The sequence below is a fragment of the Clarias gariepinus genome, chromosome 25, assembly GCF_024256425.1.
Source record: "Clarias gariepinus isolate MV-2021 ecotype Netherlands chromosome 25, CGAR_prim_01v2, whole genome shotgun sequence".
In the NCBI taxonomy this organism is placed as follows: Eukaryota; Metazoa; Chordata; class Actinopteri; order Siluriformes; family Clariidae; genus Clarias; species Clarias gariepinus.
Genome location: NC_071124.1, coordinates 18,205,677 through 18,221,390, shown reverse-complemented (window position 1 = coordinate 18,221,390; position 15,714 = coordinate 18,205,677). Strand labels below are relative to the sequence as shown.

Sequence of the window (15,714 nt, the reverse complement as noted above, 5' to 3'; positions counted from 1 at the left end):
ATTGTTTAAATGAGGTGCTGGGTTTTTACATGATAAAACTGTTATAAGGATTTATTAACTTAGTCATTGATTAAAACTTTGAAAGGGGTAAAATTGGAATAAAAGGGTGAAAAAAGTAAAATCGATCCGGATATTTATAAAACCGCGATACTCATAGCATCGCGATTTTAATCGACTGGACCCGGAGGATAATATCGTATCGGGAGCTGACAAATGATTTACTTTACATCTCTAATATTATAATAGTTTCCCTTATCACGTGTCTTAATTGGTTCATTATCGTTAAAGCATTTATTAGGTTTATAATTTGTATTAAGAACAACGTATATGTGTGGTAGAGACCTCGGGAACATCCGGGTGTTTGAGCCATATTTCGGAAGCCATTTTGGACGCGCGTGAGCTCGTTCCATGGCGACTCGACAGCACCGCGGTGTGTTCGGGAAACTCTGCAGCAAAACAACCAACATGTTTCCTCTCGGTTTGTAGCTCAGGATTCACCGCGGTCTCACCGAACTGTTGCTTCCGTTCTATCGATATGACTATCTGTATTTTTTTTAATGAAGCCGCACTTTATTTTTTCTTTAGTTGGTTCTTGACGCCGAGCGAGTGTTTTATTCAGTAACTCGCCGCTGTAGCTGCCCAGAGGCCATGGGCTGCGCGTTTGTATTCAGTCGTTATTGTTATTTTTAAACCTTAAATGCTTTCCAAAGGACAAAATCCTAAAAGACGAAGTCTTTCTCGGGTCTCCCTCTCTCTGACTGCGGGAATATGTTTGCTCGCTGGGTGACCCTGGCACTTCTCCGGGGAAGTTTGTTAGCAGGTAAGAACTCCCAGTGTATTGTTGTGATTTATAGAGAAACCCGGCGACATTAACGCTTAACACACGATATCATTCGGGTCATAACGGATACAAACAGACTGAAACGCCGGAGTCTTATCACCCAGCCAGGGTTAGTCAGGGGTTTCTGTTCTACCTTGATACCTTGCTGGTTTTGTTATTATTAGTTCAGACTCATTTTCACTCTTTCTGTTAGATTGTTTTGGTCATTTTCTTAAAACTCTCATGCAGCAGTGATGAAACCAAGACATGGTGTGTATAGATGAAGGATTCTGAAGAGTTTAAGACACATGTCACCAACAGCTGCTTTTTAAAACAATTAAATCAGCTTCGTTCACCAGGTGGCGCTCTTTCACTTAAAGCACATGTTTGTTTTTATAGAACGTTATGAAATTTTACCAGATTAAAGTTTTTTTTTTTACATTTTAAACATATTGTAGTTATATTACTCTCTCTCTATATATATATATATATATATATATATATATATATATAGTAATGTAATTATATATATGTATATTAGGATATTAACAAAAATCTTAACAGTATATATATATATATATGTGTGTGTGTGTGTGTGTGTATATATATATATATATATATATATATATATATATATTACACTAAGATATTTGTTGGAGCTGTATTTGTTGATTTATTTAATTTTTATACTTGACTGTTGTTCTGTTTTTAAGTAACAAGGATTGGATAAAAAATATGTTACAAATTATCTTTACACTTGATCAGATCATCAGTATTAAGTAGAGTCTAAAAATGCCATAAGCATATCGTTAGAATTGTACAGGTGTTCAAAATGTTGTTTCTAGTTATACTTAAAAAAAAAAAAAAAAAAAAAAAAAAAGAGTGCGCAGTGATCAGTCAATAAATAAATAAAAATCAACTGGTAATCCAAAAAAGTAGGTAGGTGTATTATATTTACAATAGTAGTTATTAGGAGTTATTAGTATTATCATCATGATGGTAGTAAATTATATTTATTTCTCTAACGATAGCCATGCCTTGCGATTTCCATCATTTCTTTATCTTGTTTTTTCCCGCGTAAACGGCACTTTACTTTGAGAACCTTGGTCCCTAATGATCAGTTGTTTTCTGCTGCGGTCACGTGTTGCCTAACTGTAAATGTAATCCCTAAATTCATTGTAATTGACTCTGAAAGCTGCTTCGACATTGCCAGAGCGTAGGCGGATCTTCTTTCAGCAGGAAAGCTCATTTGACCCCCGACTGCAGCGTCCGTGTGTCAGCTGTGAGGCCAGGATGTGACAATGTGGTCTGGATCAGTGAACTCCACAGGGGAGCTGAAAATGTGCAAATAAAGCTCCTATTCTCTCTTCTGTGTGTGTGTGTGTGTGTGTGTGTGTGTGTGTGTGTGTGTAAGAGAGAGAGAGGAAGAGAGAGAGAGGTGTTAATGCTGTAAGTTACCCTTATCACATGGCTTGGGTTAATAAGAGGGGTCCTGGAGATTTTAGAGTGATACTTTAACTTGTAGTTTAGTGAGAGTTATTTAGCTTTCTTACTAAGCTTTAATCCTATCTCTTTCGTGAAGTGTGTGTTTGTGTGGCAAGCTGTGGTAAGTGGTTAGAGAAGAGTTGGTTACCACTTGGGGGGGATGGGTCAACTCATAGCCTTACATGACGCTTAAAGAGGCACTGGAGAGTGGTGGTGGTTGTTGTTGTTGTTAATCAGGAGTTTGTTACCGTTATGATGTGAATAACGGTTAATTTGTAGATGGGCAGGAGGTCAAATGTGTCTTTACATCTAGAACCCTCGCAATGACCGTGTATTTCTAATGCGTTAAATAAGCCTTTTGTTCTATATTTTTCCACTTCAGTTCCTACCCCCCCCCCCTCACTCCCAGCACATTCATTCAGTGTAAACACAATCTTACTCATTTCTGTGTGTAAATCTATAAATCTGAGAAGTGTGCATTTGTTCTTACATCACTGTTTTAATGACCCATTAAACAAGCCGTTAAGGCCCTATCGAAAGTGGTTGTGACTTATAGCAGTAAATGATATCATGCTCTTTTATTAAGTCTTGTTTCGTCAAAGTAAAAAAAAATTTTCTTCATTTGTAAGCATCGTTTTATGCATTAGTGTGGTTTGGCTTGCTTTATTACCGTTAGATGTGTAAGGGTACACAAAGTCTCATTTCAGTCTAATTTTATGGTATCGTGAGTGAAATTTAACTTGTACTCATAATTAACTTATATATGCTCATAACTGGTCATAAGGAAAATATAATGAATGCACAAAAACTCACATACCTTTTTTTTTCTTTATTAAAAAAAGGGGGAAAATCTACTTTCACCTGCTGGACTGTATTTTATACCCTATATTATTTTTGCACATTGCACATTATAGGTCATTATATCTCACATTCATGCATATTTGCACACTACCCAGACATTTCTCTTTAAATTCTATATCAATTTCCACACCAGTTTCCATATTTTCCACATTTGTAAAGCCATATTGTATATATTATTATTATTATTATTATTATAAGTTTTAAAAATATTTTGATATTTTATATTTTGTTCTTCTGTATTTTCTGCAGCTAAGTTTTTCTATATTTTATTCTTACTCCATTTCATAATTTTTTTTTTTAATTGATAATCTTGTTTTTAAGGTCACGAGCGGTCGAATAAGCTTTTTACTGCAAATCGTACTGCGTATAACTGTGTGTGTGACAAATAAAATTTTAATATGTTGTGTTTTTTTTTTTTTTTTTTTTAAGGTCCTGGGCAAGGCGAGGTCATTACCAAAGAGTGTGTGTATTATAACGATAACTGGCGAGCTGAGAAGACTAATCAGAGTGGCTACGAGAGATGTGAAGGAGACAAGGACAAGCGGCAACACTGCTATGCATCCTGGATCAACTCATCAGGAACCATACACCTGGTGAAGAAGGGCTGCTGGCTCGATGACTTTAACTGCTATGACCGGTAAAACACTGACTTCTCTAGAGACTAACTTGCTCTTTTAAAAGGCAAAGCAATAACCTTTCATCTCTTTCTGTATATATATGTGCGTGAGAGCAGGCAGGAGTGTGTGGCCACAGAGGAAAACCCTCAGGTGTTTTTCTGCTGCTGCGAGGGAAATTACTGCAACGAAAGATTTACCCATCTGCCTGAAGGCACCACTCCTGGAGGTGAGCGACCACAGTGACTGTGGTAGCCGAGATCTTGGTTTCAGTAACGTGCTACTTTAAATGGCACCCAAATATACAACTGCATGTAAAAGTTGGGTCTTTTTATTTGTTATAATAACAGAATAGTCTTTTAGAGAGGAAGATCACTACATTTTGGAGCGAAGCAGTAAGTAATTGATTTGTGGCACTGATGTTCAGTGCAGTTGGTGTTAGGTTAAGGTCAGGACTCTGTGCAGGTCACTCGAGTTCTTCTGCACCAACCCAGCGTCGTCATGCTGGAATACTAATTTTTTTATTCACACTATCAGCCCGAAGTGAATCAAGTTTACTTATTTGTTTTATTTTTATTTTTTTACACCAGATCCGATCTGAGTCACTTTTGTAAGTTGTCCTATATCAAATATACAGAGTTTGCCAGACCACTGCAATTTACTCCAAAAAACTTCTGGAAGGTCATCAAGAGGACGATGGATGGTCACAAACCATCAAGCAAAGCTTAGATGTTTGCTTTTTTTTGCAAAAAAAAAAAAAAAAAGCAGTGGTATAAAGTTACCCAACAGCAATGTAAAAAACTGGTGGAGAGTGTGTCAAAAAAACAAATACTAATTTCTTAATGTTATTTACCCAATGCATTAACACAATTTGTTGACAAATTATTTGCATTTAGTTTTATGAGTTATTAAAGCTCTGCAAATACTGCATGATATTTGGTTATTTTAATGTGTTGTAATGTTGTGATTTCCCTTAAGTATACACTCTAAATAACAATAGTTTTTTAGTTTGAATTAAGGAGAAATATTGTCAGCCATTAACAAAACAAGAAACAAAACTGTACATGCACCTGTAAGAAAGAAAAAAAATATAAAAAAATTGATTATTTAGCTTTTTTTATTAAATTTTTTCCAAAGCTAAAATATCTATTATGGCCATGCTCCTTGAAATGAGAGCAATCGGATGTGACTTTTTCATGCAGCTTTTTGCCTCTGTGCATGTGTAGAGCTCTGACATCATCGGTCAGTGCCTGCAGTGGGGAATTTTATATAAACAATGGGGAAGAGCAAAGAAAGTAGTTAGTGGTAGTAATGTAAATGGTCTATCCAAGCAAAACCATGGGGATCCTACAGAAACGGAGCAATGTTTGGATCATTTCAAGGCAAAAGACAACAACCATTTACATTTACATTTACATTTAGGCATTTGGCAGAACCATGGTTGCAGTGCTATTGAAAAGTAGAAAGTCCTAAGTCTAAGGGAAAGGAAGCAAAACATAAGCAAAGATTCATTGCATGTTTGGCATTTCAGAGGACAGGCTTGTCTGCATTACAGGCAGATAAAGTCACTTGTAAATATGAATGTGATCCGTCATAATATGCACATCCCATCTGACCAAAAAATCTGATGGAATTGAATTTATTTATTTATTTTTTAATGTCTAGGTTATAGCAGCTGAGTCTTGTGTTGAATCCTAAAAGTTTGCATCCTTGTTAAAAGTCTCTAGTAGTTCTTTTTAAATAATTAAGGTGTTAACTTGTCACACATTCTTTGTGTTTGTTGATTCAGTAAAGATCCAGCCTCCTCCGATGGGACCGTCCCTGCTTGGTGTATTGGCATACTCTCTCCTCCCTCTGCTTGTGCTGTCTCTGGCCTTTTTCCTCGCATGCTGGACTTATCACCAGCGCAAAGCTCCATACGGCCATGTGGACATTAATCAGGTGGAGCTCTGAGATTTTTATCTATTTTTTATCAATTTATTTTAGTTACACTGCCTGGCTGAAAAAAAAGGTGGACACAAACTATTTCATTCAGTCACTACCTGAACCACTCTTTCACAATTTGAGTCCTGGAATATACATGTGCCATCAGGGAAGAAAAACTCCATAGATGTGACACCCTGGTCATTCAATAAATTCAGGTCATCAGCTGACTTTATTTTATTGCCATATAACGTTGCTGAGTCTAGACCTGAACAACTGAAACAACCCCAGATCATAACATTGCCTTCAGAGGCTTGTACAGTGAACACTATGAATGATGGGTCCATAGCCCTGGAATAGGACCAGTCTGGAATAATCAGACCACATTTAAATTCTTTCATTGCTTCAAAGTCCAATCTTTATGCTAAGTGTGCGCCAATTAGTAAAAAGAAATTGCGTGCGTTAGAAGCCCAGGGTACCCGTGTTAGAAGCACGCCCACGTGCTCACAGCCACTTAAGCCGCACGCTCACTGGCAAGTTGAGTTTTAAGACGTTGGAAGCATTTGAGGAAGACCAAAGAGGAGATTTATGGATGCAGTGAGAGAGGGCATGAAGTTAGTGGGTATGAGAGAAGAGGATGCAGAGGATAGGGTAAGATGGAGGCAGATGACTCGTTGTGACGACCCCTGAAAGGGAACAGCCGAAAGACAAAGAAGAAGGAAGCATTTGAGGCAGTAAAATGTCAACATTTCTTTATAATCCAACAGGTAGTGCAGTCTTTTTACACGTTTTCATCTTGCGCGTTTGAAGTTGATTTTTTTGATAGTTTTTTTCCACAGATGCGCGCTACTCAGTTAAATGCTGCCCTTGAATTTTAAGTGAGAAAAGTAATGTTATTTTATGCGAATTAACTACATTTTATTTCATTGTTTACATCATTACATTTTTAAAGGTTTAAAATTTTAACAAAATTGAGGGGAAATGTTATATTGAATCAGCATATTTATAAAACCTTATATGGTTTTCTTATGGCCACACAGCTGTTTAGTCCCCATCCTATGAGTTCACGGTTCAGCACTGTCCTTCTAGGTTTTGCTAATCTGTTGAACAGCTCCAGTTATTTCAGATTTCCTTAGTTGTTTTCACTGCTTAATGCAGCCTTCATTATATTATATATTGTTCCTTTTGACGTGGTGACTGGCCAGGCAATGACCATTGTTATGCATATGAATTGTGTGGATGTGGATTTTGTTCTTATTGATGCCTACAAATCTAAAAAAAAATAAAATAATTCTTTTTCTGGTTGATGTGATTTTTAACCTCACTTCTGATAGAGTGTTGGTCCTGCCCCTCCATCCCCTCTGGTTGGTCTGAAGCCCCTTCAGTTGCTGGAGTTGAAGGCAAGGGGGCGTTTTGGGTGTGTGTGGAAGGCTCAGCTACTGACTGAATACGTTGCAGTCAAGATATTCCCTGTTCAGGTAGGCGTCTGAGCCTTTAGTCTGGGTTTGATTGAAGCATTGTGTGTGTGTGAAATGCAGCTGATTATAGAATGTTTGGGTGGATTTGCACTGATTAATTGGAGCATGTCTTCATTCCAAAAGTTGATTAATGTTTGTGTTGTGTCCAGGATAAGCAGTCATGGCAGAACGAGAGAGACATCTACCTTACTGAGGGACTGAGGCATGAAAACCTGCTGCACTTCATCTCTGCTGAAAAGCGAGGAACCAACCTGCAAATGGAGCTCTGGCTCATCACCGAATTCCATGAAAGGGTCAGACATTAATGTATATATTCCGTCATCCTTCTCAGCATGAGCGTCATTTAAATGTCAGTCATATTATACATAATGCCATTTATAATCATGTAATGCCACTCTCATTAGTGTTAGAACATATTTCTGTGTTCATACAGAGTGCAATTAATGTCTTTGTGTGTCTGTGTGCGTGTGTGTGCTGTAGGGATCTTTAACAGATTACCTAAAGGGGAACACGGTGAACTGGCATGAGTTGTGTCACATTGCAGGGAGCATGGCCCGAGGCCTGGCCTACCTACATGAGGATCTGTCCTACAGACTGGAGTGTCCTAAACCAGCAGTCGCACATAGGTAGGAGCCTAAAAGCCATTTAAACCACTTGCATGATCTCCAATTGACAGGTTTTTGCATGATCTCCAGTTGAATTGTTTTTCACTATTGTTTCTCAGGGACTTTAAGAGTAAGAACGTGCTGCTTAGGAATGATTTGTCTGCTGTGATTGGAGACTTTGGTCTGGCTGTACGCTTTGAGCCGGGAAAGCCCCCAGGAGATACTCATGGCCAGGTAAAACTCTATCCTGACACTATCTGATTATTCGAAATTATTCACATTTCATATTTAATACAAACTTTTATCATTTCTTTTGATTGTGTAGAGCTGCTTTGTGACAATGACGATTGTTAAAAATGCTATACAAATAAAATTGAATTAAAGCACTTCACAAAGTCTTGTTTGTTATACAGCTGTATCTTGAAATCAAAAATGTCCTGGTGTATGTGTGCCCTGCTTCAGGTTGGTACTAGACGCTACATGGCTCCGGAGGTGCTAGAGGGTGCCATAAATTTTCACAGGGATGCATTTTTAAGGATTGATATGTACGCTTTTGGCCTTGTTCTCTGGGAGCTGTTGTCCCGCTGCACTGCTGCTGATGGTGAGAAAATGCGTAGAATTTAGGTTTTAATACTGTATTATCTTTCACAAATGTTAGACAAATGGACAATATGATTTCAGCTTGAAGTATTCTTATCGGGATTAGCATTGTCCCCTTGTCTACATGGCTTGGCAGATAAACAGCTTATATTAACTGATAATCCTTTACTTTTTTAAAGCTTTTTTTTTTTTTTACATCGAACAGTCCTGCAAGCCCCATGTCAAACATTGACTAAATAAGGGAGAGAGTAAGAGGAAAAATCCCCCCCAAAAAAAGACATTTCAGTTTTCTGCTGCTGAAGTATAGATTTGGGCAAAGATGAAGTTCATCACAAGCTGATGAGTATGATTGGTATTGGTATGGCTTTAACATTATGTTTCTAATTTTTCAGGGACTGTACATGAATACATGCTGCCATTTGAGGAGGAAGTGGGGCACCACCCAACTCTAGAGGATCTTCAGGATGTGGTGGTTCATAAGAAGATGAGACCTATACTGAAAGACTTCTGGCTCAAACATCCAGTACATATACATTTCATAAATGGTTCTTTACAGATTGTGTTACCTCAGGCATAACTTTTACAGAAGGAATGTGGTAGTCTCTGAATTCAGGTTTCTAAGCTTGGCTGCTGATGGAAATAAGGCTATTTAGAATAAACACTTCAGGATAACAGCTTGACAGGATTTTCCGTTGTTTGCTTTAGGGATTGGCCCAGCTGTGTGAGACGGTGGAAGAGTGCTGGGACCACGACGCGGAGGCCCGTCTGTCTGCGGGCTGTGTGGAGGAACGCATCATCACCATCACCAGGGCAAACAACAACATCAACAGTTCTACCTCAGACTGCCTGGTCTCCATGGTTGTGATAGATAGCGACTCGGCTCTACCACGCAAAGAGGCGAGCATGTGATCGGTGTCGGTCAGTGAAGTGGGAACTGGAGACCGCTGCACCACTAACCTTTCAGTCGTGAGAACTTTGCTGCTCTTCTGATATTTTTTTTTTAATGGAGTTAAACATAAAGGTCTGCAAGCAGAATAATAAGGATGAAATCTGAATGTTGTTTCCAAAATCTAACTGTGTGCATGCACATATGCAGACCATAGCTGTGCTCATTCAAGAAATTCTGGCATTTTACCCATGAATTTCAGGCGCCAAGTGATGATGATTAATATTATTATTATTTAAAAAAGTTTTTCTTTAGTTGTCGCTGAATTTGCTTGTAGATCTTTCGCACAAATTTTACCTCTGTGATTTTAATTTGGACGACAAAGCACAAAAACGCAACACCTCATCCAGCAATCATTTCACAGTGCACTCATTCACTACCTCCTTGTGTTTTCAGTGATATTTTTTTTTAGCATTCAAATGTGAATTTTTTTAAGGACATTTACTTTCCCTAATATCTTCATCCACTCCGTAAAATGCCTCCATTTACAGGACATGGCTTGCGAGATCTCCATTCCTCACGTATTTTCAAGCTGTTGAGCAGTGATTTAGGAAAGTGGAAAGTTAAAGACTGTTACACACAACAGACCTCTGTTTAATCGAGTACCTCTTTCTCTTACTCAGTGATCTTTCTTAGATTGTTTCTAGAATCTTCAGTTTCTTTGTGAAAGTGTCTGACCTGTTTTATGAAGAAGGTAATGTTTGGTGAGGAGAGCAGTTGTCTGGAACACTGGAATCAAAAGGCAGCAGGACTGTTCTTTTTCTTTTCCCCCCAGTATTACTGTATTTTAATTATTTTTTGCTTGTTTGCCGATTATCTGTTTAAACGGAAGATTTATTGTGGTGTGTGTGGTGGTTTGGGAAAACCTGAATTTTGCTGCAACATAGATTTTACTATAGCAGTGAGGAATTTTTTTTATGTAGCCTACTTTTTTTAACTTAATTTTTTTTTTTTTTTTTTTTTGGTCGGCCTGCTATGATCATTTTATAAAAAAGCAGGTTTAACAAAGAAAGAAGTAAAGCCAGTCAGTCTGCCTAAAGATGTTCACAATGTCTGCCTGCTTTTGCCGTAATTAAGGCATTAGCTTCATCTATTTGACTTATAATTAGAAACGTCAATGATTCTCTATTGATGTTAGCCGGAGCAGAGATCAGTGAAGAGATATCGATTAATTGAATGTTTTGTTTAAGTGCCGCAAGTGACTTTTACTTTAGTTGATCTGTATTGACGTGGATGATGCTAATAGTCACCAATGAAACGAAACTTATCCTTTACATTTTTGGTGGTAAACAAATTTCTAAAATGCCTTTTATATACACCAATCAGCCATAACAGTAAAACCACATGCCTGATATTGTGGAGGCCCCCCTTGTGCTATCAAAACAGCTCTTACTCGCCAATGGATTCCATGTGGTGTGCACTAGTTTCTGGCACCAAGATATAAGGAGCAGATCTCTTAAATCCTAATAAGAAGTTGTGAGGTGGACTGGTCTGTGCTTGTGCAGCCCCGTGCATCCTTTATATATAGATAGATAGATAGATAGATAGATAGATAGATAGATAGAGATATCAGAACCAGTATTAACCTTTTCAGCAATTTGTGCTACAGTAGCTCACTTGTTGGATTGGAGCAGACATACTATGGCCAAGATGGTTTTGGCTGCCCTTGACTCGCCCAATGGTTCACCAGTTATCTTTCCTTGAACCACTTTTGTTGAGCACTGTGTATCAGAACACCCACAAAAACCTGCCGTTCTGGAGAAGCTCTGCCCCAGTTTTCCAGGCATTGCAACATGCCCTGTGTCTGAGTCACTCACATATCTACTCTTGCCCATTTTTCCACATCAAATTCAAAGAAATTATTACTGTTCACTTGCTGCCTAATATTTCCCCCCCAAAAAATCTGTTATTTACTTCACCTGTCTGTGTTTTTAATGTTATGGCTGTTCAGTGTATATAAACCCATCTGACCCCATGTGAAGGGTTTTCCCAGGTCACCACACACAAACACTAAAAACGCACAACTTCATATGCTTAATCTATTGACCACCCAAAGTAGCGTCTACAGGATAAGCATTGTGACACGGAAATGCCTTTCTACTCCTCATGCTTTAGTATTATATGCCTGCATATTTAGGGCAGGGTCTCTGAAAGTGTGTCAGTGAACATGTGATGTGTGCATTAAGGACCGGTGCTGCCTATAGTAAGAGCAATAGCAGTGACCCTACAGGATTAACAAGGGTGGGTTTGTTTGTGATGTCTTTTATTACTCAGGTAAATGTGTGATTATATCTATATACGAGTCTGGTATAAGTGTGTGTGTGGGGGGGGAGATTAAATTGCACAGCTTTTAGCAATAGACCTCAGCTGTAGGAACGTCTCAGTGGAGTGATGCTCTGTATAGTTGGTGCTTGGTGTTCCTAATTACCCCTCCTTCAGAAACCAGCCGTATTGAATCACACGTTGGCTGAGTATTTGAAGTTTAGTAGTAATAACAATTCTGACCTCATATTTAGATGAGTATTATATTGTTTTGTGGTAGATCTGTAATTAAATCTATGTCTACTTTTATACGATTAAGAGATGTTTTTTTTTTTTTATATAGAAAGTGCTGTGATTTTTATTTTATTTTTGCGCTCACAATACAGATAAATGAAGACGATGTGACTGGTCTGTGACTTTTATGCACAGAGTAGCAATTATTTTCTTTCTTCATTAATTTTATTGTATTATTATTATTATTATTATTATTATTATCATCGTTATTTTATTACTGTTATATAAGTTAAAACCTACCTCATTTTAACCACTCTGGAATAATGGTTTTGTTACATCGCACGCTTTTCAGCTAATGTTTGTGTTCTTTTTGTGTGTACAGTTATAGTTTGTATACAACAGCAGCATCCATAAAGCTCTCCCCTGAGCCAATTCAATAAGCTTGACTGACACTTGTAAATGTATACTGAGATCAGGGATTTCAAAGTCAACCTACAACGTAATAAAGCTATCTGCAGGTTGGATTGTGCCAAATTTATTTTCAAAGAGCTTAAATGAGCAAAGCTGTGAGTGTGTTGATGGGTGGAAAATGTAAAATATTTGGACAAATCATAAATGTAGTAAAATTTCCCTGATTCCTCTTTGTTAGGCTTGGACGCTCTACATGCTCTGATTTCTGTAAATTTAATGCTGTATGTGACTTCACTCTTGGTTTTTTGGGTTTCCAAGTAGGTACAGCGGTACCTCAGCAATGAGAGAATTCTTATCGTGAAATTAGTTTTTTTTTTATAGGAAATCCTGTAAATGCAGATAATCCGTTCCAGCCACTCAGAAATATTACCAATGTCCAACTTTCAAATATAATTATATTTTGCATATAAAAACAATCAAAACTTTTAGTGCAAAACATGTCAATTTAGTGAAGCATGAAATAAATTAAGGTTAAGTAAAGTTCTTAAAGGTCTATTTTTTATTCTTCTTGGCTCCGGTTCCTTAAAAAACAAAACTGAAAGTAACTCCTTTTTATTCTTGCTACAATCTTTTTACCAACATTCTCGGGATGCATGGTACTATGTCTTCACTAAATCTTGCACAAAATGCCAAAAAAATCAATTGCGCTTTGGATTTCCACAAGTCCTTGAACGGCTCCTGGACACGCGCGCAACTAAGCTGGCATTCGGTTGAAATGCTTCACATGCTGAGGCGGGTGTTCGTCTGCTGAGGTACCACTGTACTTGGAGATTCAGACTCAGAGATTCCTTAAATTGATTAAGCTTTATTTAAGTATTGCAGAAACATCGTCCTGTGCCTAGATTTAGATTTCTTTCATGCATTTTTTTTATTTTTTTATTTATTAAGAATCAGGAAAAATATATAAGAAATATATCAGACACCCACACAGAGTCAGTGTGGGAGCTATACAGTATGTGGTCTCTTACATTTCGTACAAAAAAATAATAAAAATACAGCAAAAACTTCCATCACCCGTGTGCTGTGTTTAGTCTTATTCCAACAGATATAAAGGCACACAGTTTTTTTTATGTGTACTCCAATCTAGACAGATTATCGACTTTTGGACCATCAGCAATTATTTTTAAACAGAATGTACACACCCCTGTGTGTGTTTATGGTGCTCATTCGTGTAAGATCATCAATGATCCTTTGTTTTACAGACTTAAAGATACCTGGTATTAAAGGATTCTTTGTCAATACAGTATAATTGATTTTATTGGTGCTTGTGTGATTCTGGTGTCTCACTGTTTGTCAGGTGATTTCACTTTATTAAAGATGGCTAAGTACGGCTAAGAAGTTGTGGTGTGTTTTTTTTTTCCCCCCTCTATATTTTATCGCTAGCTCCTCATTAATTTCAGATCAAAAACAGTTTAGTAATGTTTAAATAGCAAATATTTATCACAATAAGATTCCTTCTTTTTGTATAAAACAAACTCACTAGATGGTTTTTGAGCCCCCTTCATATTAAATTTAAGTAAATTAATTTATGTAGATTTAATTGCGTTAGGAACAAATGTTTTACTAAGTCAGGCTGCAAAGAGCCTTAAGATAGAATAATAAAAAAATGTTTGTGACAGCCTCAGCAGCAACCTCATTTTCCCTCTTGTCTGTTACAACCATTCAGCATCACCAGTATATTCACCACCAGCCGGACCATTTCCACCAAATCAGTGATTCTCACTGTTTCATGCTTCAAGGTTTATGCTTAACAAAAAACATTTTTTTGAAACTCGACTAAAAATGAGACAAAAAGTCCTTTGGGAGGCCTGAAGAATTATTCTACCTTTAAATTTTTTTTAAAAAAGTCTGCCTCTTTTAAAGCAAAATATAAGGAAATAAGGGGTGGCTCAAGACCTCTTTTCAGTAGTTCAATTCAGTAGTTCATTATTGTACATTTACAATAATGTCTAGTTTGAAACCTTAAAGCCAGAACATTTGTTAGTTTCCTTTTCTGTAAATGCTGAGTTGTGGTGGATCCACATGACCTGCTGTTTCTCTCAATGTTGCTGATGGACGCTCCTTTTATTAAACTTTTGGCATATTAGTATAAACATACAGTATATTTATTCACCAACAATCTTACTTTAAGCCTTTTTTTATATATATATATAGAAATACATTCCCTGTTAATGTGTGGAAAAGAGGGATTCAGCATATATAAATCCAGTCCTCTTATAGTCAAGGTTTCTAAAACAATCAGTTCCATACCTCTGAAAAGTCTAATTCATTATAAATATAAGCTCTCATCAGTCAAATTCTCCAAAAGACAACAAGCAGGGAGATGTGTCTGAGGTTTTTTCTTTTTTCATTTTTTTTTGTTTTCAGATAATGGAAGAAGCGCCTACACAGCTCATTCACGTTGTGTTTTTTCCCCACTGAAATGAGTCTAATGGCTCTGAAATGAATATATGGCTTAACCTGGCTTTTCTCCATCACAGCGCTCGCCACTTAAGACTGAATTAATGGACAGCTCATTCTGTCCCTCTGATTCTCCTGTTTCTGCCTCCTACACTTTCTCTTCTTTCCTCTGCTGTCTTTCTCGTGCATGCTCTTCAATAAAACATTTTATTTCTGTCCTTTTTTTTTCTTTCCTTGATCATTGATGTGTATATTCATATTCTTGTGCATATAAGTATTGATTCATGTAACAGTAATAGGTAACATTGTGGGCATGCTGAGAATGATATTCAAGGATGCGATGAAGATGTATGTATTAAGTCGAACCCTCAATATTGATCATTTTTCTAATTCTACAACAATTTCTCAACAGTTGAACATTTTTATTTATTAAGAAATGAAACAATAATCCCCTCACCAACCCCCTTATTTTCTCTCTTGCAGTTAATAAGAAAATAAAAGTAGGTCGGTATGGTCTGCAGTAGTGGAAAGAGGGGAGAGTGGCTGCCTGCCAAAACCCACATTCAAAACCAGTCCCGAAATCACTTTAAGCTAAATTAAAAAAACATCTGATAGTGCCATTTCCATGTTATTTTGTTTTACGACTAACCCAAGCTACATAGCTGGTAACACAAGGATGAAGTCTCTCTCTAACCGCTTATCAAGGGCACTACTTGGTGTATGGAACAAGGTATAGTTCACTATTAGTTCACATAGTTGATATTCCAAAGCAGAATAAGTGGAAATGTAGAGAAAATCTCAATCACAATCTCGGTTAGTTAGTTCTCCCAAATAGCTAGTTAAAAAAAAAACTAATCATAATCTGTTTGCAGTTTGTAGAAAACTGTGGTTATACGGTTGTATAAAAGCAATATCACTTTCAAGGTCGTGCTGTTTTACTGAATTTTAAAACATGGTATGTAGCACCCTCGTGACTAAGATCGCATCACAGTCGTGCTGATACCTATAATCTAAT

General features: G+C 37.2%; 1 protein-coding gene across 1 annotated transcript; it reads left to right on the top strand.

Annotated features, from left to right (window-relative positions):
• Positions 1–421: 421 nt before the first annotated feature.
• LOC128513276 (activin receptor type-2B) lies at positions 422–12,350 on the top strand. Its single transcript, XM_053487000.1, has 11 exons — positions 422–820; positions 3,596–3,803; positions 3,900–4,009; positions 5,570–5,721; positions 7,038–7,181; positions 7,331–7,474; positions 7,662–7,807; positions 7,906–8,020; positions 8,249–8,387; positions 8,779–8,909; positions 9,092–12,350. Exons 1-11 carry the CDS (start codon positions 769–771, stop codon positions 9,293–9,295), a joined length of 1,545 nt encoding a protein of 514 aa, XP_053342975.1. The 5' UTR covers positions 422–768; the 3' UTR covers positions 9,296–12,350.
• Positions 12,351–15,714: the final 3,364 nt, after the last annotated feature.